This window comes from Ranitomeya imitator, chromosome 5 (genome assembly GCF_032444005.1).
Source record: "Ranitomeya imitator isolate aRanImi1 chromosome 5, aRanImi1.pri, whole genome shotgun sequence".
Lineage (NCBI taxonomy): Eukaryota > Metazoa > Chordata > Amphibia > Anura > Dendrobatidae > Ranitomeya > Ranitomeya imitator.
In genome coordinates this window covers 663,242,516-663,266,091 of record NC_091286.1, presented here as the reverse complement: position 1 = coordinate 663,266,091, position 23,576 = coordinate 663,242,516, and the positions used below count along the sequence as shown (strand labels likewise).

The 23,576-nt window shown below is 40.7% G+C and overlaps 1 protein-coding gene across 1 annotated transcript in view; it reads left to right on the top strand.

Annotated features, from left to right (window-relative positions):
* MMUT (methylmalonyl-CoA mutase) overlaps window positions 1–23,576 on the top strand; it is an 80,237-nt gene that overhangs the window by 18,517 nt on the left and 38,144 nt on the right. Inside the window, exons 7-9 of the mRNA XM_069728229.1 lie at window positions 297–408; window positions 3,468–3,583; window positions 13,814–13,929. Of these exons, the coding sequence (XP_069584330.1) occupies window positions 297–408; window positions 3,468–3,583; window positions 13,814–13,929 (344 nt within the window). The remainder of the gene's footprint in view (window positions 1–296; window positions 409–3,467; window positions 3,584–13,813; window positions 13,930–23,576) is intronic.

The following is a 23,576-nucleotide window of genomic DNA, read 5'->3' as shown; positions in this document are numbered from 1 at the left end:
CAGGCTGCCATGGAAGCCATCAGCACACATACCGCCATTTAAATTCTACCATCAAATATCAATAGCGGCCTCCGGTGACGTTCCCTTCACCCATTTTTACTACTTTAAATTCCCCCCCCACAAGTGCTGTATAGCTTTATTATTTGGGGACTGTTCTATGGAGGTGCACTGCAGTCACTGTACATCATTTGGGCGCTATATGACGGTATTATATCAGACCAGCTCTAATATAGTTGGTCGGTCAGCAGCTTTAACCCTTTGTCTTCTCTTCTCCACACATTGCTGTCCTACATCAGCTCATTAATGAGATAGAAGAGATGGGTGGAATGGCCCGAGCCGTGGCCGAGGGAATCCCAAAGCTGCGGATAGAGGAGTGTGCGGCCCGGAGACAAGCCAGGATTGATTCAGGTGAGAGATAACACGGCGGCGTGGTCCTGATACCCGTCAGGGTCTATGGGTGTTGTGCCGTAACAGCACAAATTGGCGATGTCTTTATCATTGCGTCTCCGTAGAAAGGGGCATAAACAAGTGTCTGTACTTTTATACGGCTTTCTTTTATTTTAGTTATAGATCACCATCATATTCCGCAGCGTTTTAGATTCATCATCATCATCATCACTGTTCCCATTGGAGATGAATATTTTTCTTAAAAAAAAGCTTAGGTTCGGTCCAGGACAGAACCCATACCCGAACCCCATTCTCTTGAATGTGGGCCCATGGGTCATGTGCATCACGGCACGGCAAACACCGCTGCTGATCGGCGGTAATTCATTACTGCTGGTCAGACAGCCGCGGTTCCTACGCTGTCAAGTGACAGCGTGAGGCCGCAGCTGTGATGAGAGGTAATGAGTTTACCCCCGGTCAGGAAACAAAGAAAAACAGCAGGAATCCCCTGTATTTTTGATAACCAGCCAGATAAAACTCACAGCTGGGGGCCGCAACTCTCAGCTTCAGCAAGGTTGGTAATCAAGGCTAGACGGGTCCTCACGCTGCTTTTTCTTAAATTTTTTTTAAAATAAATAATAAAAAAAAAAACCGTGTCGAGTCTCCCTCATTTTTGACAACCAGCCTTGCTAAAGAAGACAGCTGGGGGTCTGGTATTCTGGATATTGCCCCCACCACACCAGACTAAAAACAGCAGCCTGCAGCCTCCCAGAAAAGGCACATCTATTAGATGCGCCAATTCTGGCACTTTTACTCTTTTTTTTTTTTTTTTTTTAAATAACAAACAGTTATACTCCCCTAACACCCATTTCATGGAAGCCCTCGTCTCCTGTAAAAAAGCAAAAATAAAAAAAAACAACAAATATCCCTCACCTAATAATCCACAAGGTGTCCAGATAGTGAATAGTCGCTGGCACTTCATATGAGATTATCACAGTTTCGAATGAAGAAATCCAAAAAATTAATTTAAATAGTAATAGTTTATTAATACATGTTAAAAAATCAAGGTGAACAATAAGAGATAATGTGACACAAACTAGAGCACCCTAAGCAGGGGGAACACAGGGCTGTGCTACAATTTCCTATAATAATGAAATCAATTGCACAAAAATGATGAGATGGCATAATAGCTAAGCTCCAGGTCAACTGACCTAAACGGAATAGAAGTGCGTACAATGTGCTTACTACTTAACAAAGTAAAGGCTATAATAACATGCAGGTATGCGTAGATGTAAGCGAGACATATTACCAGGGTAGTGATTTAGAGCACAGCCGTAGTAAGACCTCACCCCGACGCGCGTTTTGCATCCAGCTTCTTCTAGGGGCGTGTTTAGAAGAATTGACCCATGGGTTTTAAGTAAGCTGGCACCAATGTTAGGAAAGAGAAAGGTGTGGCTAAATTGGAGCATCCGATTGGACCACCAATTAATAATGGTGCATGAAGCTCCCTCTGCTCCCTCGTAGTAACGTCACATCCAGTAATGCGCTGTCTGGAACACACGCTGGAACACGAGCAATCTGGAAGGGGAGTGATTCCGGAAGTTTGTGAGGGAGGAGGGGAGTGCATGCCCACCGTTCGGGACCAAGGATAAAGTCGCGGTGAAGAAAGGGGAGGCAACGATGGCGTGGATGCCTGGATGAAGACAGAACACCGGGCGGCCAGAGATGGGAAATAATGAATATTTTGTGACAGAGGCCATATATAGGAATTGGTGTAAAACCTTTAAAAAAAGTGACCTGTATAGGGATCGTCATGGCTCAACCAAAATAAATGTGACCAATATAATCCTTCAAATAACAAGAATATAAAAATAAGTATAACGTAATAGTATGTTCAAAGAAAAAGTATATGAGAAGTTATTATTACCCCAAATGAAAGTGCATAGCAGCGATTCAATGTATAAAAAGTGAAGGACTGAAAAAGATATATATATATATATATATATATATATATATATATATATATATATATATATATATATATATATATATATATTATATATATATATATAATGAAAAATTTGAAAAAACAAACATAAAAGTTAGTATATAGTATACTGTAAGGGTAAAATGTGGGTTAAAAAAGATGAGTGGTCGTGAAGCGAAAGGTGCAGGACACCAAACTGTGTTTAGACTTCTCAAGGGTCTTCATAATACAGGTAACTTAAGTGTAGGGTCCCAATCTTCTAACCGAGTCCAGGAATGGAGATATGGGGTATATGAAGGGGAAATGAAGACGGCAGATCCACTTCTCAGACGTCCTGGGCGTTCTTCTTTCATAGAGCATCATGTATGTAAGGTTCGTCATCCTAACCGGAGCATGGAAAACCGTACAATCCTCCACATAGGTCTAAATAAAGACAAGATGAATTGCAACCAAAACATAAGTAAAAGAACTCCCAAAGGGAGACCCTACCCAACCCCTAAAAAGATAAAGGAAAAGGGAGAAAACGAAAGATCCGTTTAGAGGAAAGAGGCGAATCCCAAGTTCTCCTTCAAGCCCTGTGGGGTCATGGTGCCCAATCTGTGAATCCATCTGCTTTCAACTTGGGCTAATATCTTACCCAAATCTCAGCCACGTAGTCCCAGAGTCACCTGGTCTATGGCTTTATCAGGCCCCATTGTTCATCACATTATCTCTTATTGGTCACCCAAGTTTGCAATGTAGCACTGGGCTGTAAAGGACGTTATGCATTTGCTAACTCTGACCAGCAGGTGGCAGTATTGTATTACAAGTCTGGTAACTACCAGCTCTCCTACATCGGTGTGACCTGGATGAATAATCGCAGGCATTGAGGGGTGGTCCTAGGAAGGATAAAGTTTTTGTTTAAAACTCGAGGATCTCGGAGTGAAAGTACACCTTAGACACCAAAGATTTGCACAACATGGATCAGTATTGGGTGTTCTAGCACATATAGTGCTGCCAGTGTCAGTCTGACATTCTACTTGTGAACCAGGAAGCACGTTACGACTAAAGCATCCGCGGAACAATCAATGATTTAGTTACGCAATTACATCTGCAGGTTCAGAAGTGATCGTCGGCGTGAATAAGTACCAGCTGGAGAAGGAGGAGACGGTGGAAGTCCTCGCCATTGATAACACCGCTGTTCGCAGCCGACAAATTGAGAAGCTGAAGAGGGTAAGAAGCAGCGTGAGGGGAGTAATGGAGGGCGGATGTAGCTGTGACCTGAGGATACTGTACATGTATCATAGGTGGAGTTGGGTGTCACTGCTCAGAATCATATTAACCCCATAAGGATCAGGACATTTGTTTTTTTGCGTTAGATTTTTCATCTGGGCTCTTCAAAAGTTTTAAAGGGGTTTTCCACTACTAGGACAATTCCTTCTTTAAACTAAATGTTCGGGCCCGATAAAATAATAAAGCCTGTACTCGCCTCCGGTGCCGGCGCCATACCAGCGGTGTCCGCACTCGCCATCCCGGGGCTGTGATGTGGTAGAATAACACATGATGCCCGGCGACCAATCAGCGCGGGAGTCAGTGTCTCCATCATACGATAAGCTGAACATGAAGAGGAAGTCACGCTGCACCTGATCCCGGTTTAATAAGGGGTTGTCCTAGTAGTGGGTAACCTCTTTAAGTTTTAATTTTTTTCATTAGCAGTATGAGTGCTCAATGTATTTTACTATATAATGAAACTCTATAACAGTTATATTCTTGTATATAGGAGCAGTATTATAGTAGTTATATTCTTGTATATAGGAGCAGAATTATAGTAGTTATATTCTTGTACATAGAGGCAGTATTATAGTAGTTATATTCTTGTACATAGGAGCAGTATTATAGTAGTTATATTCTTGTATATAGGAGCAGTATTATAGTAGTTATATTCCTGTACATAGGGGGCAGTATTATAGTAGTTATATTCTTGTACATAGGAGCAGTATTATAGTAGTTATATTCTTGTATATAGGAGCAGTATTATAGTAGTTATATTCTTATACATAGGGGCAGTATTATAGTAGTTATATTCTTGTATGTAGGAGCAGTATTATAGTAGTTATATTCTTGTACATAGGAGCAGTATTATAGTAGTTATATTCTTGTATATAGGAGCAGTATTATAGTAGTTATATTCTTATACATAGGGGCAGTATTATAGTAGTTATATTCTTGTATGTAGGAGCAGTATTATAGTAGTTATATTCTTGTATGTAGGAGCAGTATTATAGTAGTTATATTCTTGTACATAGGGAGCAGTATTATAGTAGTTATATTCTTGTATATAGGAGCAGTATTATAGTAGTTATATTCTTATACATAGGGGCAGTATTATAGTAGTTATATTCTTGTATGTAGGAGCAGTATTATAGTAGTTATATTCTTGTATATAGGAGCAGTATTATAGTAGTTATATTCTTATACATAGGAGCAGTATTATAGTAGTTATATTCTTGTATATAGGAGCAGTATTATAGTAGTTATATTCTTGTACATAGGAGCAGTATTATAGTAGTTATATTCTTGTATATAGGAGCAGTATTATAGTAGTTATATTCTTGTATATAGGAGCAGTATTATAGTAGTTATATTCTTGTATATAGGAGCAGTATTATAGTAGTTATATTCTTGTACATAGGAGTAGTATTATAGTGGTTATATTCTTGTATATAGGAGCAGTATTATAGTAGTTATATTCTTGTATATAGGAGCAGTATTATAGTAGTTATATTCTTATACATAGGAGCAGTATTATAGTAGTTATATTCTTGTATATAGGAGCAGTATTATAGTAGTTATATTCTTGTACATAGGAGCAGTATTATAGTAGTTATATTCTTGTACATAGGAGCAGTATTATAGTAGTTATATTCTTATACATAGGAGCAGTATTATAGTAGTTATATTCTTGTACATAGGGGCAGTATTATAGTAGTTATATTCTTGTACATAGGAGCAGTATTATAGTAGTTATATTCTTGTACATAGGAGCAGTATTATAGTAGTTATATTCTTGTATATAGGAGCAGTATTATAGTAGTTATATTCTTGTATATAGGAGCAGTATTATAGTAGTTATATTCTTATACATAGGAGCAGTATTATAGTAGTTATATTCTTGTATATAGGAGCAGTATTATAGTAGTTATATTCTTGTACATAGGAGCAGTATTATAGTAGTTATATTCTTGTATATAGGAGCAGTATTATAGTAGTTATATTCTTGTATATAGGAGCAGTATTATAGTAGTTATATTCTTGTATATAGGAGCAGTATTATAGTAGTTATATTCTTGTATATAGGAGCAGTATTATAGTAGTTATATTCTTATACATAGGAGCAGTATTATAGTAGTTATATTCTTGTATATATTAGAGCAGTATTATAGTAGTTATATTCTTGTACATAGGAGCAGTATTATAGTAGTTATATTCTTGTACATAGGAGCAGTATTATAGTAGTTATATTCTTGTACATAGGAGCAGTATTATAGTAGTTATATTCTTGTACATAGGAGCAGTATTATAGTAGTTATATTCTTGTACATAGGAGTAGTATTATAGTAGTTATATTCTTGTACATAGGAGTAGTATTATAGTAGTTATATTCTTGTACATAGGGGCAGCATTATAGTAGTTATATTCTTGTACATAGGGGCAGTATTATAGTAGTTATATTCTTGTACATAGGGGTCAGTATTATAGTAGTTATATTCTTGTACATAGGGGACAGTATTATAGCAGTTATATTCTTGTACATAGGAGCAGTATTATAGTAGTTATATTCTTGTACATAGGGGCAGTATTATAGTAGTTATATTCTTGTACATAGGAGCAGTATTATAGTAGTTATATTCTTGTATATATTAGAGCAGTATTATAGTAGTTATATTCTTGTACATAGGAGCAGTATTATAGTAGTTATATTCTTATACATAGGAGCAGTATTATAGTAGTTATATTCTTGTACATAGGGGCAGTATTATAGTAGTTATATTCTTGTACATAGGAGCAGTATTATAGTAGTTATATTCTTGTACATAGGAGCAGTATTATAGTAGTTATATTCTTGTACATAGGAGCAGTATTATAGTAGTTATATTCTTGTACATAGGAGCAGTATTATAGTAGTTATATTCTTGTACATAGGAGTAGTATTATAGTAGTTATATTCTTGTACATAGGAGTAGTATTATAGTAGTTATATTCTTGTACATAGGGGCAGCATTATAGTAGTTATATTCTTGTACATAGGGGCAGTATTATAGTAGTTATATTCTTGTACATAGGGGTCAGTATTATAGTAGTTATATTCTTGTACATAGGGGACAGTATTATAGCAGTTATATTCTTGTACATAGGAGCAGTATTATAGTAGTTATATTCTTGTACATAGGGGCAGTATTATAGTAGTTATATTCTTGTACATAGGAGCAGTATTATAGTAGTTATATTCTTCTACATAGGAGCAGTATTATAGTAGTTATATTCTTGTACATAGGAGCAGTATTATAGTACTTATATTCCTGTACATAGGGGGCAGTATTATAGTAGTTATATTCCTGTACATAGGGGCAGTATTATAGTAGTTATATTCTTGTACATAGGGGGCAGTATTATAGTAGTTATATTCCTGTACATAGGAGTAGTATTATAGTAGTTATATTCTTGTACATAGAGGCAGTATTATAGTAGTTATATTCTTGTATATAGGGGCAGTATTATAGTAGTTATATTCTTGTACATAGGAGCAGTATTATGGTAGTTATATTCTTGTACATAGGGGCAGTATTATAGTAGTTATATTCCTGTACATAGGGGCAGTATTATAGTAGTTATATTCTTGTACATAGGGAGCAGTTTTATAGTAGTTATATTCTTGTACATAGGGGCAGTATTATACAGTCATGGCCAAAAGTATTGACACCCCTGCAATTCTGTCAGATAATACTCAGTTTCTTCCTGAAAATGATTGCAATCACAAATTCTTTGGTATTATCTTCATTTAATTTGTCTTAAATGAAAAAACACAAAAGAGAATGAAGCAAAAAGCAAAACATTGATCATTTCACACAAAACTCCAAAATGGACCAGACAAAAGTATTGGCACCCTCAGCCTAATACTTGGTTGCACAACCTTTAGCCAAAATAACTGCGACCAACCGCTTCCGGTGACCATCAATGAGTTTCTTACAATGCTCTGCTGGAATTTTAGACCATTCTTCTTTGGCAAACTGCTCCAGGTTCCTGATATTTGAAGGGTGACTTCTCCAAACTGCCATTTTTAGATCTCTCCACAGGTGTTCTATGGGATTCAGGTCTGGACTCATTGCTGGACACCTTAGAAGTCTCCAGTGCTTTCTCTCAAACCATTTTCTAGTGCTTTTTGAAGTGTGTTTTGGGTCATTGTCCTCCTGGAAGACCCATGACCTCTGAGGGAGACCCAGCTTTCTCACACTGGGCCCTACATTATGCTGCAAAATTTGTTGGCAGTCTTCAGACTTCATAATGCCATGCACACGGACAAGCAGTCCAGTGCCAGAGGCAGCAAAGCAACCCCAAAACATCAGGGAACCTCCGCCATGTTTGACTGTAGGGACCGTGTTCTTTTCTTTGAATGCCTCTTATTTCTCCTGTAAACTCTATGTTGATGCCTTTGCCCAAAAAGCTCTACTTTTGTCTCATCTGACCAGAGAACATTCTTCCAAAACGTTTTAGGCTTTTTCAGGTAAGTTTTGGCAAACTCCAGCCTGGCTTTTTTATGTCTCGGGGTAAGAAGTGGGGTCTTCCTGGGTCTCCTTCCATACAGTCCCTTTTCATTCAGATGCCGATGGATAGTACGGGCTGACAATGTTGTACCCTCGGACTGCAGGGCAGCTTGAACTTGTTTGGATGTTAGTCAAGGTTCTTTATCCAACATCCGCACAATCTTGCGTTGAAATCTCTTGTCAATTTTTCTTTTCCGTCCACATCTAGGGAGGTTAGCCACAGGGCCATGGGCTTTATACTTATGGATGACACTGCGCACGGTAGACACAGGAACATTCAGGTCTTTGGAGATGGACTTGTAGCCTTGAGATTGCTCTTGCTTCCTCACAATTTGGTTTCTCATGTCCTCAGACAGTTCTTTGGTCTTCTTTCTTTTCTCCATGCTCAATGTGGTACACACAAGGAAACAGGACAGAGGTTGAGTCAACTTTAATCCATGTCACCTGGCTGCAAGTGAGATTTAGTTATTGCCAACACCTGTTAGGTGCCACAGGTAAGTTACAGGTGCTGTTAATTACACAAATTAGAGAAGCATCACATGATTTTTCGAACAGTGCCAATACTTTTGTCCACCCCCTTTTTATGTTTGTTGTGGAATTATATCCAATTTGGCTTTAGGACAATTCTTTTTGTGTTTTTTTCATTTAAGACAAATTAAATGAAGATAATAATAACAAAGAATTTGTGTTTGCAATCATTTTCAGGAAGAAACTGAGTATTATCTGACAGAATTGCAGGGGTGTCAATACTTTTGGCCATGACTGTAGTAGTTATATTCTTTTACATAGGGGACAGTATTATAGTAGTTATATTCTTGTACATAGGAGCAGTATTATAGTAGTTATATTCTTATGCATAGGAGCAGTATTATAGTAGTTATATTCTTGTACATAGGAGCAGTATTATAGTAGTTATATTCTTGTACATAGGGGCAGTATTATAGTAGTTATATTCTTGTACATAGGGGCAATATTATAGAAGTTATATTCTTGTACATAGGAGCAGTATTATAGAAGTTATATTCTTGTACATAGGAGAAGTATTATAGTAGTTATATTCTTGTAGATAGGAGCAGTATTATAGTAGTTATTTTCTTGTACATAGGGGCAGTATTATAGTAGTTATATTCTTGTACATAGGAGCAGTATTATAGTAGTTATATTCTTGTGCATAGGAGCAGTATTATAGTAGTTATATTCTTGTACATAGGAGCAGTATTATAGTAGTTATATTCTTGTACATAGGGGCAGTATTATAGTAGTTATATTCTTGTACATAGGGGCAGTATTATAGTAGTTATATTCTTGTACATAGGAGCAGTATTATAGTAGTTATATTCTTGTACATAGGGGCAGTATTATAGTAGTTATATTCTTGTACATAGGGGCAGTATTATAGTAGTTATTTTCTTGTACATAGGGGCAGTATTATAGTAGTTATATTCTTGTACATAGGGGGCAGTATTATGGTAGTTATATTCTTGTACATAGGGGGCAGTATTATAGTAGTTATATTCTTGTAGATAGGAGCAGTATTATAGTAGTTATTTTCTTGTACATAGGGGCAGTATTATAGTAGTTATATTCTTGTACATAGGAGCAGTATTATAGTAGTTATATTCTTGTGCATAGGAGCAGTATTATAGTAGTTATATTCTTGTACATAGGAGCAGTATTATAGTAGTTATATTCTTGTGCATAGGAGCAGTATTATAGTAGTTATATTCTTGTACATAGGAGCAGTATTATAGTAGTTATATTCTTGTACATAGGGGCAGTATTATAGTAGTTATATTCTTGTACATAGGGGCAGTATTATAGTAGTTATATTCTTGTACATAGGGGCAGTATTATAGTAGTTCTATTCTTGTACATAGGAGCAGTATTATAGTAGTTATATTCTTGTACATAGGAGCAGTATTATAGTAGTTATATTCTTGTACATAGGGGCAGTATTATAGTAGTTATATTCTTGTACATAGGGGCAGTATTATAGTAGTTATTTTCTTGTACATAGGGGCAGTATTATAGTAGTTATATTCTTGTACATAGGGGGCAGTATTATGGTAGTTATATTCTTGTACATAGGGGGCAGTATTATGGTAGTTATATTCTTGTACATAGGGGCAGTATTATGGTAGTTATATTCTTGTGCATAGGAGCAGTATTATAGTAGTTATATTCTTATGCATAGGAGCAGTATTATGGTAGTTATATTCTTGTGCATAGGGGCAATATTATAGTAGTTATATTCTTGTAGATAGGAGCAGTATTATAGTAGTTATTTTCTTGTACATAGGGGCAGTATTATAGTAGTTATATTCTTGTCCATAGGAGCAGTATTATAGTAGTTATATTCTTGTAGATAGGAGCAGTATTATAGTAGTTATTTTCTTGTACATAGGGGCAGTATTATAGTAGTTATATTTTTGTACATAGGAGCAGTATTATAGTAGTTATATTCTTGTACATAGGAGCAGTATTATAGTAGTTATATTCTTGTGCATAGGAGCAGTATTATAGTAGTTATATTCTTGTACATAGGAGCAGTATTATAGTAGTTATATTCTTGTACATAGGGGCAGTATTATAGTAGTTATATTCTTGTACATAGGGGCAATATTATAGAAGTTATATTCTTGTACATAGGAGCAGTATTATAGTAGTTATATTCTTGTAGATAGGAGCAGTATTATAGTAGTTATTTTCTTGTACATAGGGGCAGTATTATAGTAGTTATATTCTTGTACATAGGAGCAGTATTATAGTCGTTATATTCTTGTGCATAGGAGCAGTATTATAGTAGTTATATTCTTGTACATAGGAGCAGTATTATAGTAGTTATATTCTTGTACATAGGGGCAGTATTATAGTAGTTATATTCTTGTACATAGGGGCAGTATTATAGTAGTTCTATTCTTGTACATAGGAGCAGTATTATAGTAGTTCTATTCTTGTACATAGGAGCAGTATTATAGTAGTTATATTCTTGTACATAGGGGCAGTATTATAGTAGTTATATTCTTGTACATAGGGGCAGTATTATAGTAGTTATTTTCTTGTGCATAGGTGGCAGTATTATAGTAGTTTTTCTCCGTCCTGAGGACACAGATGAAGATGGAGCTGTGGAGATAATAGTCTGTGCCCCTCTATCAGTCTTACACACCATAGCCCACTTTACCTTTGCTGTGTATGAGGGTCCGTCCTGGGATTTGGCAGTCATGACCTCAGCGTATCTACATGTGTCGGAAGAGGCTGCTCTTCTTTTATACACAGGAATGAGGACTGTTTCTTTCAGGGGCGCTTTGGGGAACAAATAATGGTACTTCTGGGTTCACTTTTTGGGATGCAGCACTATCATCTCCACATATGAACTTGCTCTATAGAAATATTTTCTTGCGATGGTAGGGAATGAATGACGCATTTCTTACATATTCTCCTCTCTAGACCCAATCATGAATATTAATTATGGTAACCCGCAGCTTTACAACAGCAGCAGCGTCAGCAGTCAGATAATTGGGAAGTAATTGCCGTTATTACTTTCGGACTTCGATTTTTGCTTTTTAGTGGGACGTTCGTCAGCCATTCACACGCACGTCATCTGTAATCAATGGGACTTACTAATACCTGTAATTAGCATGTAATGGAAAAAGCCGCATCCACTGGTCAAGACTTAATAAGGATTGTAATTTTTTTTTTTAATTGTTTATTTTTCCTGTAAAATGTTTTCCTAAATTAAGAAAAACACTTCTATCCACACTTTGTGCTATGGTAATTTTCTAGTCTACTCATTGAAAGGTTTTTCTAGTCTGTTACCATGGAAACACATTTCTGCAGCGTAACTGTGCACCTAAACGGCAGTGGATTTTTAATCCAGACTATTTGCAAAAGTTTCTTTTCTTTTGTTTTGTTTTTTTTTTCATTTTAGTACACTGAAGGTAGTAAGTAATTGATTCCTTACCAATTTTGTTTGTTTGCCCACTGACAGACATGAACAGTCTATAATTTTAACGGTAGGATTTTAAGGGTAGGATAATTTTAACATTGAGAAATAGAATATCAAAATCCAGAAATTCACATTGTAGAAATTACATAAATTTATTTGCATTTTGCAGTGAGAAATAAGTATTTGATTCCCTACCAACCATTAGAAGTTCTGGCTCCTACAGACCAGTTAGATTATCCTAATGAACTCGTTGCCTGCATTACAGCCACCTGTCTTACATAGTCATCTTTATAAAAGACTCCTGTCCACAGACTCAATTAATCAGTCAGACTCTAACCTCTACAACATGGGCAAGACCAAAGAGCTTTATAAGGATGTCAGGGACAAGATCATAGACCTGCACAAAGCTGGAATGGGCTACAAAACCATAAGTAAGACGCTGGGTGAGAAGGAGACAACGGTTGGTGCAATAGTAAGAAAATGGAAGAAATACAAAATGTCTGTCAATAGACATCGATCTGGGGCACCATGCGAAATCTCACCTTGTGGGGTATCCTTGATCATGAGGAAGGTGAGAGATCAGCCAAAAACTACACGGGTGGGGGGGGGGACTTGTTAATGATCTCAAGGCAGCTGGGACCACAGACACCAAGAAAACCATTGGTAACACATTACGCCGTAAAGGTTTAAAATCCTGCAGTGCCCGCAAGGTCCTACTGATCAAGAAGGCACATGTGCAGGCCCGTCTGAAGTTTACCAATGAACACCTGGATGATTCTGTGAGTGATTGGGAGAAGGTGCTGGGGTCACATGAGACAAAAATTGAGGTGTTTGGCATTAACTCAACTCGCCGTGTTTGGAGGAAGAGAAATGCTGCCTATGATCCAAAGAACACCATCCCCACTGTCAAGCATAGAGGTGGAACCATTATGTTTTGGGGGTGTTTCTCTGCTAAGGGCACAGAACTACTTCACCGCATCAATGGGAGAATGGATGGAGCCATGTACCGTAAAATCCTGAGTGACAACCTCCTTCCCTCCACCAGGACATTAAAAATGGGTAGTAGCTGGGTCTTCCAGCAAGACAATGACCCAAAACATGCAGCCAAGGCAGCAAAGGAGTGGCTCAAACAGAAGCACATTAAGGTCATGGAGTGGCCTAGCCAGTCTCCAGACCTTAATCCCATAGAAAACTTATGGAGGGAGTAGAAGCTCCAAGTTGCCAAGCGACAGCCTCAAAATCATAATGATTTATAGATGATCTGCACAGAGGACTGGACCAAAATTCCCCCTGACATCTGCGCAAACCTCATCATCAACTACAAAAAACGTCTGACTGCTGTGCTTGCCAACAAGGGTTTTGCCACCAAGTATTAAGTCTCGTTTGCCAGAGGGATCAAATACTTATTTCTCACTGCAAAATACAAATAAATTTATATAATTTATACAATGTGATTTTCTGGATTTTATTTTTGATATTCTATCTCTCAATGTTAAAATTAACCTACCCTTAAAACTATAGACTGTTCATGTCTTTGTCAGTGGGCAAACTTACAAAATCAGCAAGGGATCAAATACTTATTTCCTTCACTGTACTTCTGCCAGGCTTCATCACTCCTATAAAAAGCATCCAAAGACGGTTCCTCCTGAGCAGAGCATAGTAATGTAATCTGCAGATTGTATGTCTGTCTTTTAGGTGAAGGCGAGCAGAGACGGGGCGGCTGCGGAACGCTGTTTGGCTGCAATCACCGAATGTGCTGCTACTGGCCAGGGAAACCTGCTGGGACTCGCTGTGGAAGCCGCCCGTGCCAGGTGACCCTTTTATTTGTTTTAATCTAATAACTATGAGACAAATATTTAGTTTTGCAGTCCTACAAACAGCCTGCTCCACTCATCCTTCAAGGGGTTGTCCACTACTCAGATAATCCATTCCCAATTGCTGTATTCCCTTGTGTAAAATAAAAATAGGGTATATTCATTTCCAGCAACACCGTCTCTGGGCCTCCTGGGGCTTGCGCTCCATTATTATGTCATGCGATCCCTGTAGCCAGTTCGCAACTGCTTCATTTGCACTTTCTTTGGATGAAACTGACACCCAGAAGAAGGTACAAAGGCTGCTCAAGCGGGGGCGTAGCCTAGCGGAGCATGTGAACGGGCGCCTGCAAGATCTCTACTGCTGCACATACTGTGTACAAAGGCAATTCGGGGGCGCCGCCGAACGCCTGCTACAGCTGCCGGAGTGCCCGTGGGTGCGGTGAGCAAGGGGAGCCCGGAAGTTCCGGTACTTGGAGACCAGATGACGCACAGGACGCAGAGGGAGCTGGGGACTGCCCAAGATGATGCCAAGTCAGCAGAGGAGGAGGTGGCAAAGGCAAGCGCCGCATACCAGAGGAAGATGGAGGTGATCTCCAAGCTGGAGAAGTTCACCAGGATGGAGGGGTCAGAGAAGCTAGGAGCTGGAGGTGAGGAAGCTGGTGGTGTGAGCGACCCAGGAATGCTGATGGAGAAGCAGGACCAGGCACAGGACAGTAATGTGACTCAGCAGACCCCTGAGGAGAGCGGCATGTCACCCATGGCTGAGGCCCCGCAAACTTCTATGCTCACTGCTCAGTTTATGAATGAGGGTGAGGCTTGTGTAAATGAACCGACTCTCAAAGTTATTTTCTTCAGCAGTGATATTTTGAAAAGTGGAGGGAAGTAACCCCACAGATTACATTGAGTCATGGTTGAAAACTAAAGTGGGTGGAGACAGCCCCCCTAAACTGTTCGCGGTGGAGAGGGCCCATCGAGTACCATCTAGACCTTTGCCCCTGAGATCTGCCCCGAGATCTATGTTGGCCAAAACCCTCAACTATCGGGACCATGACATTCTACTTTAGGAGTGCCAGGGACATGGATGACTTAACTATTGATGGCAACCGGATTTCTATTTACCCTGACTAGTCCGCGGCAGTTCAGAAGCTCAGGATGAAATTTGGAGAGGTCAGGAGAAGATTGCGTGGACTGAGCCTGGCCTATTCAATGTTACATCCAGCTAAATTAAAGGTGGTGGCCCTGGGAGCGGTACACTTTTTTTTTTCAGACCCCTGAGGAGGCGATAAATTGGCTGGATCAAAAAGTATTGGAGCAGAGAAGGGCCGTTGAAGAAGGCTCTATATGAATGTGGGACAATTGTTTATTGCTAAATGTTATGGAGACTGTTAAAATTGGTTTAGCTATGTGATAACTGTCTTGTGATATTGCGGGACGGATTGGATCAAGATGTTTGCGTTCGGCGGCGCACCAGGCATTTTATTTGGTTAATTGTCGGCGGGAGAGATGAAGTTTTGAAGAGTTAATTAGGAGAGTAGTTAAGTGTCCGGAGTCTCGGACTTTCTTAACTGCTAGGTGGTAGAAAAGCGTTCCCCTTTCTCGTATTAAGAGGACTATTTAGGTATTTACATAAAGAGTTGATACAGTTCCTGGGGGAAGTTGGAGGAGTAGGTTAAGGTGAGTTGTAATAATTAATTGGGGGGTGGTGGGGGGAGGGTTTTGAGGGGAAATGGAGGCCAAATAGGGGGGGGGAAATGAAATTCTGATATTATTGACTATGAAGAGAGGAAGGGTTAAAATTTTGAGCTGGAACGTCGGGTCTACCTAATAGCACGAGGCGTACAGCAATATTGCACTATATTTTGAAACAGAGACCCTCGGTGATATGCATTTGTTTAAGGATGAAGTAGCTGTGCTGCAAAGGAGAGGGATGAGGAAGGCGTATCACGTGACGTTCTCGGTCTATGCTAGAGGGATGTCAATTCGGGAACACACAAGCACACCTTTTGAGGAGGTGGTGATAGACAACGATGGTCAAAATGTGTTCGTAGAGTCGGGTAGATGGGCAGGGGGTCCTTTGCTTGTAGTGGGGGACATCAGTAACATTGGATGGAGAATTTGGTACAGGAGGTGGAATATATGCCCAGCGTATTGTCGGACCATAGTCCGTTAGTGGTGTCTTTACAAATTGAGGATCCGGGAACAAATGTGGATTTGGGATGGAAAATTAACCCCTTCTGGTTGCGATTGTTGTGAATTCTGTGGCTGAATTCACTCCTGTGGTCACAAGTGGTACTGCAGCTTCTGAGCTTCCTCCCTCAGGTGTTCTGGTGAGCTCGTTGGCTGCTTTGTTATTTAACTCCTGATTCTGTCTTCCTTGCTCCTTGTCTATGTTCCAGTGTTGGATCTGAGCTTCTGGATCTTTCCTGTGGCCTGCTGCTCTGCTTAGATAAGTGCTTCTTTGCTTTTGTTGCTACTTTTTCTGTCCAGCTTGTCAATTCGTTTTGCTGGAAGCTCTGAGACGCAAAGGGTGTACCGGCATGCCGTTAGTTCGGCACGGTGGGTCTTTTTGCCCCCTTTGCGTGGTTTTTTTGCTTAAGGGTTTTTTGTAGACTGCAAAGTTCTCTTTGCTATCCTCGCTCTATCTAGAATATCGGGCCTCACTTTGCTGAATCTATTTCATCCCTACGTTTGTCTTTTCATCTTGCTAACAGTCATTATATGTGGGGGGCTGCCTTTTCCTTTGGGGTATTTCTCTGAGGCAAGTCAGGCTTGTTTTTCTATCTTCAGGCTAGTCAGCTCCTCAGGCTGTGCCGAGTTGCATAGGTAGTGTCAGGCGCAATCCACAGCTGCCTTTAGTTGTGTTTAGGATAGGTTCAGGTATTGCGGTCTACAGAGATTCCACGTCTCAGAGCTCGTTCTATTGTTTTTGGGTTATTGTCAGATCACTGTATGTGCTCTGATTGCTGGCACACTGTGTCACTGGATTGCCTACATAACAGTACAAGGAGCCAACCTAATGATTCTCAATAGAGGGAAAAAAGAAGTTCTGACATCATTTTTTTTTCTCAGCTCTGTGTTCAGTCTTTTTTTTTTCCCCTAGACATTTGGGTGTTTCAGGACACAGGTGTGGACATGGATATTCAGGGTCTGTGCTCTTCAATGGATAATCTCGTTACAAATGTACAAAGGATTCAAGATACTATTGATCAGAAATCTATGTTAGAACCAAGAATTCCTATTCCTGATTTGTTTTTTGGTGATAGAACTAAGTTTCTTAATTTCAAAAATAATTGTAAGCTATTTCTGGCCTTGAAACCTCATTCTTCTGGTAATCCTGTTCAACAGGTTTTGATTATTATTTCTTTTTTGCGCGGCGACCCTCAGGACTGGGCATTTTCTCTTGCGCCAGGAGACCCTGCATTGAGTAATGTCAATGCGTTTTTCCTGGCGCTCGGATTGCTTTACGATGAGCCTAATTCAGTGGATCAGGCTGAGAAAAATTTGCTGGCTTTGTGCCAGGGTCAGGATGATATAGAAGTATATTGTCAGAAATTTAGGAAGTGGTCAGTACTCACTCTGTGGAATGAATCTGCGCTGGCAGCTTTGTTCAGAAAGGGTCTCTCTGAGGCTCTTAAGGATGTCATGGTGGGTTTTCCTATGCCTGCTGGTTTGAATGAGTCTATGTCTTTGGCCATTCAGATCGGTCGACGCTTGCGCGCGCGTAAATCTGTGCACCATTTGGCGGTATTGTCTAAGATTAAACCTGAGCCTATGCAGTGCGATAGGACTATGACCAGAGTTGAACGGCAAGAACACAGACGTCTGAATGGTCTGTTTCTACTGTGGTGATTCCACTCATGCTATTTCTGATTGTCCTAAGCGCACTAAGCGATTCGATAGGTCTGCCGTCATTGGTACTGTACAATCCAAATTCCTTCTGTCCATTACCTTGATATGCTCTTTGTCATCGTATTCTGTCATGGCGTTTGTGGATTCAGGCGCTGCCCTGAATCTGATGGATTTGGATTATGCTAAACGTTGTGGGTTTTTCTTGGAGCCTTTGCGGTGTCCTATTCCGTTGAGAGGAATTGATGCTACACCTTTGGCCAAGAATAAACCTCAGTACTGGACCCAGCTGACCATGTGCATGGCTCCTGCACATCAGGAAGTTATTCGCTTTCTGGTGCTACATAATCTGCATGATGTGGTCGTGTTGGGGTTGCCATGGCTGCAAACCCATAATCCAGTATTGGATTGGAACTCTATGTCGGTATCCAGCTGGGGTTGTCAGGGGGTACATGGTGATGTTTCATTTTTGTCTATTTCGTCATCCACTCCTTCTGAGGTCCCAGAGTTCTTGTCTGATTATCAGGATGTATTTGAAGAGCCCAAGTCCGAAGCCCTACCTCCGCATAGGGATTGTGATTGTGCTATCAATTTGATTCCTGGTAGTAAATTCCCTAAAGGTCGATTATTTAATTTATCCGTGCCTGAACACGCCGCTATGCGCAGTTATGTGAAGGAATCCCTGGAGAAGGGACATATTCGCCCATCGTCATCACCACTGGGAGCAGGGTTCTTTTTTGTAGCCAAGAAGGATGGTTCGCTGAGACCGTGTATTGATTACCGCCTTCTTAATAAGATCACTGTTAAATTTCAGTATCCCTTGCCATTGTTATCTGACTTGTTTGCTCGGATTAAGGGGGCTAGTTGGTTCACTAAGATAGATCTTCGTGGTGCGTATAATCTGGTGAGAATCAGGCAAGGAGATGAATGGAAAACTGCATTTAATACGCCCGAGGGTCATTTTGAGTATCTAGTGATGCCGTTCGGACTTGCCAATGCTCCATCTGTGTTTCAGTCTTTTATGCATGACATCTTCCGTGAGTATCTGGATAAATTCCTGATTGTTTACTTGGATGACATTTTGATCTTCTCAGATGATTGGGACTCTCATGTGAAGCAGGTCAGAATGGTTTTCCAGGTCCTGCGTGCTAATTCTTTGTTTGTGAAGGGATCAAAGTGTCTCTTCGGTGTGCAGAAAGTTTCATTTTTGGGGTTCATCTTTTCCCCTTCTACTATCGAGATGGATCCGGTTAAGGTCCAAGCCATCCAGGATTGGACTCAGCCGACATCTCTGAAAAGTCTGCAAAAATTCCTGGGCTTTGCTAATTTTTATCGTCGCTTCATCTGTAATTTTTCTAGCATTGCCAAACCATTGACCGATTTGACCAAGAAGGGTGCTGATTTGGTTAATTGGTCTTCTGCTGCTGTGGAAGCTTTTCAGGAGTTGAAGCATCGTTTTTGTTCTGCCCCTGTGTTGTGTCAACCAGATGTTTCTCTTCCGTTCCAGGTCGAGGTTGATGCTTCTGAGATTGGAGCAGGGGCGGTTTTGTCACAGAGAGGTTCTGGTTGCTCAGTGTTGAAACCATGTGCTTTCTTTTCCAGGAAGTTTTCGGCTGCTGAGCGTAATTATGATGTGGGCAACCGAGAGTTGCTGGCCATGAAGTGGGCATTCGAGGAATGGCGTCATTGGCTTGAAGGAGCTAAGCATCGCGTGGTGGTATTGACTGATCATAAGAACCTTACTTATCTCGAGTCTGCCAAGCGCTTGAATCGTAGACAGGCCCGTTGGTCGTTATTTTTTGCCCGCTTCGATTTTGTGATTTCGTACCTTCCGGGCTCTAAAAATGTGAAGACGGATGCTCTGTCTAGGAGTTTTGTGCCCGACTCTCCGGGTTCATCTGAGCCGGCGAGTATCCTCAAGGAAGGAGTCATTGTGTCTGCCATCTCCCCTGATTTGCGGCGAGTGTTGCAAAAATTTCAGGCGAATAAACCTGATCGTTGTCCTGCGGAGAAACTGTTCGTCCCTGATAGGTGGACTACTAAAGTTATCTCTGAACTTCATTGTTCGGTGTTGGCTGGTCATCCTGGAATATTTGGTACCAGAGAGTTAGTGGCTAGATCCTTCTGGTGGCCATCTCTGTCACGGGATGTACGTACTTTTGTGCAGTCCTGTGGGATTTGTGCTAGGGCTAAGCCCTGCTGTTCACGTGCCAGTGGGTTGCTTTTGCCCTTGCCGGTCCCAAAGAGGCCTTGGACACATATTTCGATGGATTTCATTTCTGACCTTCCCGTTTCTCAAAAGATGTCAGTCATTTGGGTGGTCTGTGATCGCTTTTCTAAAATGGTCCATCTGGTGCCCTTGGTTAAATTGCCTTCCTCCTCTGATTTGGTGCCTTTGTTCTTCCAGCATGTGGTTCGTTTGCATGGCATTCCTGAGAATATTGTTTCTGACAGAGGTTCCCAGTGTGTTTCGAGGTTTTGGCGAGCCTTTTGTGGCAGGATGGGCATTGACCTGTCTTTTTCCTCGGCTTTCCATCCTCAGACTAATGGCCAGACCGAACGAACCAATCAGACCTGGGAGACATATCTGAGATGTTTTGTTTCTGCAGACCAGGATGATTGGGTGTCCTTTTTGCCGTTGGCTGAGTTCGCCCTTAATAATCGGGCCAGCTCGGCTACCTTGGTCTCTCCATTTTTCTGCAATTTTGGGTTCCATCCTCGTTTCTCTTCAGGACAGGTTGAGTCTTCGGACTGTCCTGGTGTGGATTCTGTGGTGGACAGGTTGCAGCAGATCTGGACTCAGGTAGTGGACAATTTGGCCGTGTCCCAGGAGAAGGCTCAACTTTTCGCTAATCGCAGACGCCGTGTGGGTCCTCGACTTCGTGTTGGGGATCTGGTTTGGTTATCTTCTCGTCATATTCCTATGAAGGTATCCTCTCCTAAATTTAAACCTCGTTTTATTGGTCCGTATAGGATTTCTGAGATTCTCAATCCTGTGTCTTTTCGTCTGACCCTCCCAGACTCCTTTTCCATACATAATGTATTCCATAGGTCGTTGTTGCGGAGATACGTGGCACCTATGGTTCCATCTGTTGAGCTTCCTGCCCCGGTTTTGGTGGAGGGAGAATTGGAGTATATTGTGGAGAAAATTTTGGATTCTCGTCTTTCTAGACGGAAACTCCAGTATCTGGTTAAATGGAAGGGTTATGCTCAGGAAGATAATTCCTGGGTTTTTGCCTCTGATGTCCATGCTCCAGATCTTGTTCGTGCCTTTCATGTGGCTCATCCTGGTCGGCCTGGGGACTCTGGTGAGGGTTCGGTGACCCCTCCTCAAGGGGGGGGGTACTGTTGTGAATTCTGTGGCTGAATTCACTCCTGTGGTCACAAGTGGTACTGCAGCTTCTGAGCTTCCTCCCTCAGGTGTTCTGGTGAGCTCGTTGGCTGCTTTGTTATTTAACTCCGCCTGATTCTGTCTTCCTTGCTCCTTGTCTATGTTCCAGTGTTGGATCTGAGCTTCTGGATCTTTCCTGAGGCCTGCTGCTCTGCTTAGATAAGTGCTTCTTTGCTTTTGTTGCTACTTTTTCTGTCCAGCTTGTCAATTCGTTTTGCTGGAAGCTCTGAGACGCAAAGGGTGTACCGCCGTGCCGTTAGTTCGGCACGGTGGGTCTTTTTGCCCCCTTTGCGTGGTTTTTTGCTTAAGGGTTTTTTGTAGACTGCAAAGTTCTCTTTGCTATCCTCGCTCTATCTAGAATATCGGGCCTCACTTTGCTGAATCTATTTCATCCCTACGTTTGTCTTTTCATCTTGCTAACAGTCATTATATGTGGGGGGCTGCCTTTTCCTTTGGGGTATTTCTCTGAGGCAAGTCAGGCTTGTTTTTCTATCTTCAGGCTAGTCAGCTCCTCAGGCTGTGCCGAGTTGCATAGGTAGTGTCAAATAAATAGGGCAGCACACTGCAGCGCCAAAACATGCAAACTTGAAAAAACGAAATTTGAACTGCATTACTGCACTAGAAATATGAAAAATGAGATAGGTCAAACGTAGGACCTCGTATAAGAGAGATGCCTTAACGTGGTTACGAGGTACACATAAAATTGGCCATTTTTGTGCGCTAAAAGCTCTCATTTTTCATATTTCTAGTGCAGTAATGCAGTTCAAATTTCGTTTTTTCAAGTTTGCATGTTTTGGCGCTGCAGTGTGCTGCCCTATTTATTTAACTATATACGAGTTGGCGACTCTGGGTTCAGCACCTGTTCACACTCAGTCTATGTTTGGATGTGCAGGTCAGGTTTTTGAAATGCATAGGTAGTGTCAGGCGCAATCCACAGCTGCCTTTAGTTGTGTTTAGGATAGGTTCAGGTATTGCGGTCTACAGAGATTCCACGTTTTTTACATCTTTTACTAGCACTTGCGGATTACTGCAACATTTTTTCAAACTGAGTGTTTTTGGTTTTACTACTCTCTTTTGTGTCTTCAGGTTTCTTGGTGGTGTGTGAACATGATCATACAGACTTGTTCACTGTGCAAGTAGCCCATGTGTTCCTGTTTCCATAATTGTTCTCTTGTGTCTACAAGACTGGGGAGTTCCACCACTCCTCTTGGGCTATCTGCACAAATGCTGTTCTACCCTGTATGCACACATGGATTTTTCCTCTCTGAACCCTGTTCACACAGGTTATATACAGATGATCAGGTTTTTAAATACATCAGATAGGGATTGCATACATTAGTTAGGACTGCTCTGATAAGGGTATACCGTGAAGATTGGTAGAGCAGCTTAGTATACGTTTTTTGCAAAAAACGTATCAACCAAATACCCTGTTTTTTACATCTTTTACTAGCACTTGCGGATTACTGCAACATTTTTTCAAACTGAGTGTTTTTGGTTTTACTATTCTCTTTTGTGTCTTCAGGTTTCTTGGTGGTGTGTGAACATGATCATACAGACTTGTTCACTGTGCAAGTAGCCCATGTGTTCCTGTTTCCAGAGATTCCACGTCTCAGAGCTCGTTCTATTGTTTTTGGGTTATTGTCAGATCACTGTATGTGCTCTGATTGCTGGCACACTGTGTCACTGGATTGCCTACATAACATGCGACTCCTAGACATGGGAAAGATTGGAGATGAGATAGCGGAATTTTTCAGGCTTAATGAGGGTAGTGCAGCGCAACATATTTGGGACATCATGAAGGCTTACCTAAGAGGGATTTTGTTCAGAGATGGTTCAAGACACTATCTAGAAATTCTGATAAAGCGGTAATGGAGGAATTGAGGGCAGTGGAGGAAGCGCTGAGTAATCAATGTTCACAAGCTACACAGAACTGCATGAAGGCCGCTCAGGAGGAAATGAATAAATTACATTTGCGTAAGGTGGAAAGGGCGAGGGCATTTCAAAAGGAAGATTTTTATGCGGAAGGTGATAAAGTAGGACATCTACTCTCAGTGGTGGCATCTGCGCAGCGAGACTCGGCACATGTACAGTACAGACCAAAAGTTTGGACACACCTCATTTAAGATTTTTCTGTATTTTCAGGACAATGAAAATTGTACATTCACACTGAAGGCATCAAAACTATGAATTAACACATGTGGAATTATATACTTAACCAAAAAGTGTGAAACAACTGAAAATATGTCTTATATTCTAGGTTCTTCAAAGTAGCCACCTTTTGCTTTGATGACTGCTTTGCACACTCTTGGCATTCTCTTGATGAGCTTCAAGAGGCAGTCACCGGGAATGGTTTTCACTTCACAGACGTGCCCTGTCAGGTTTAATAAGTGGGATTTCTTGCCTTATG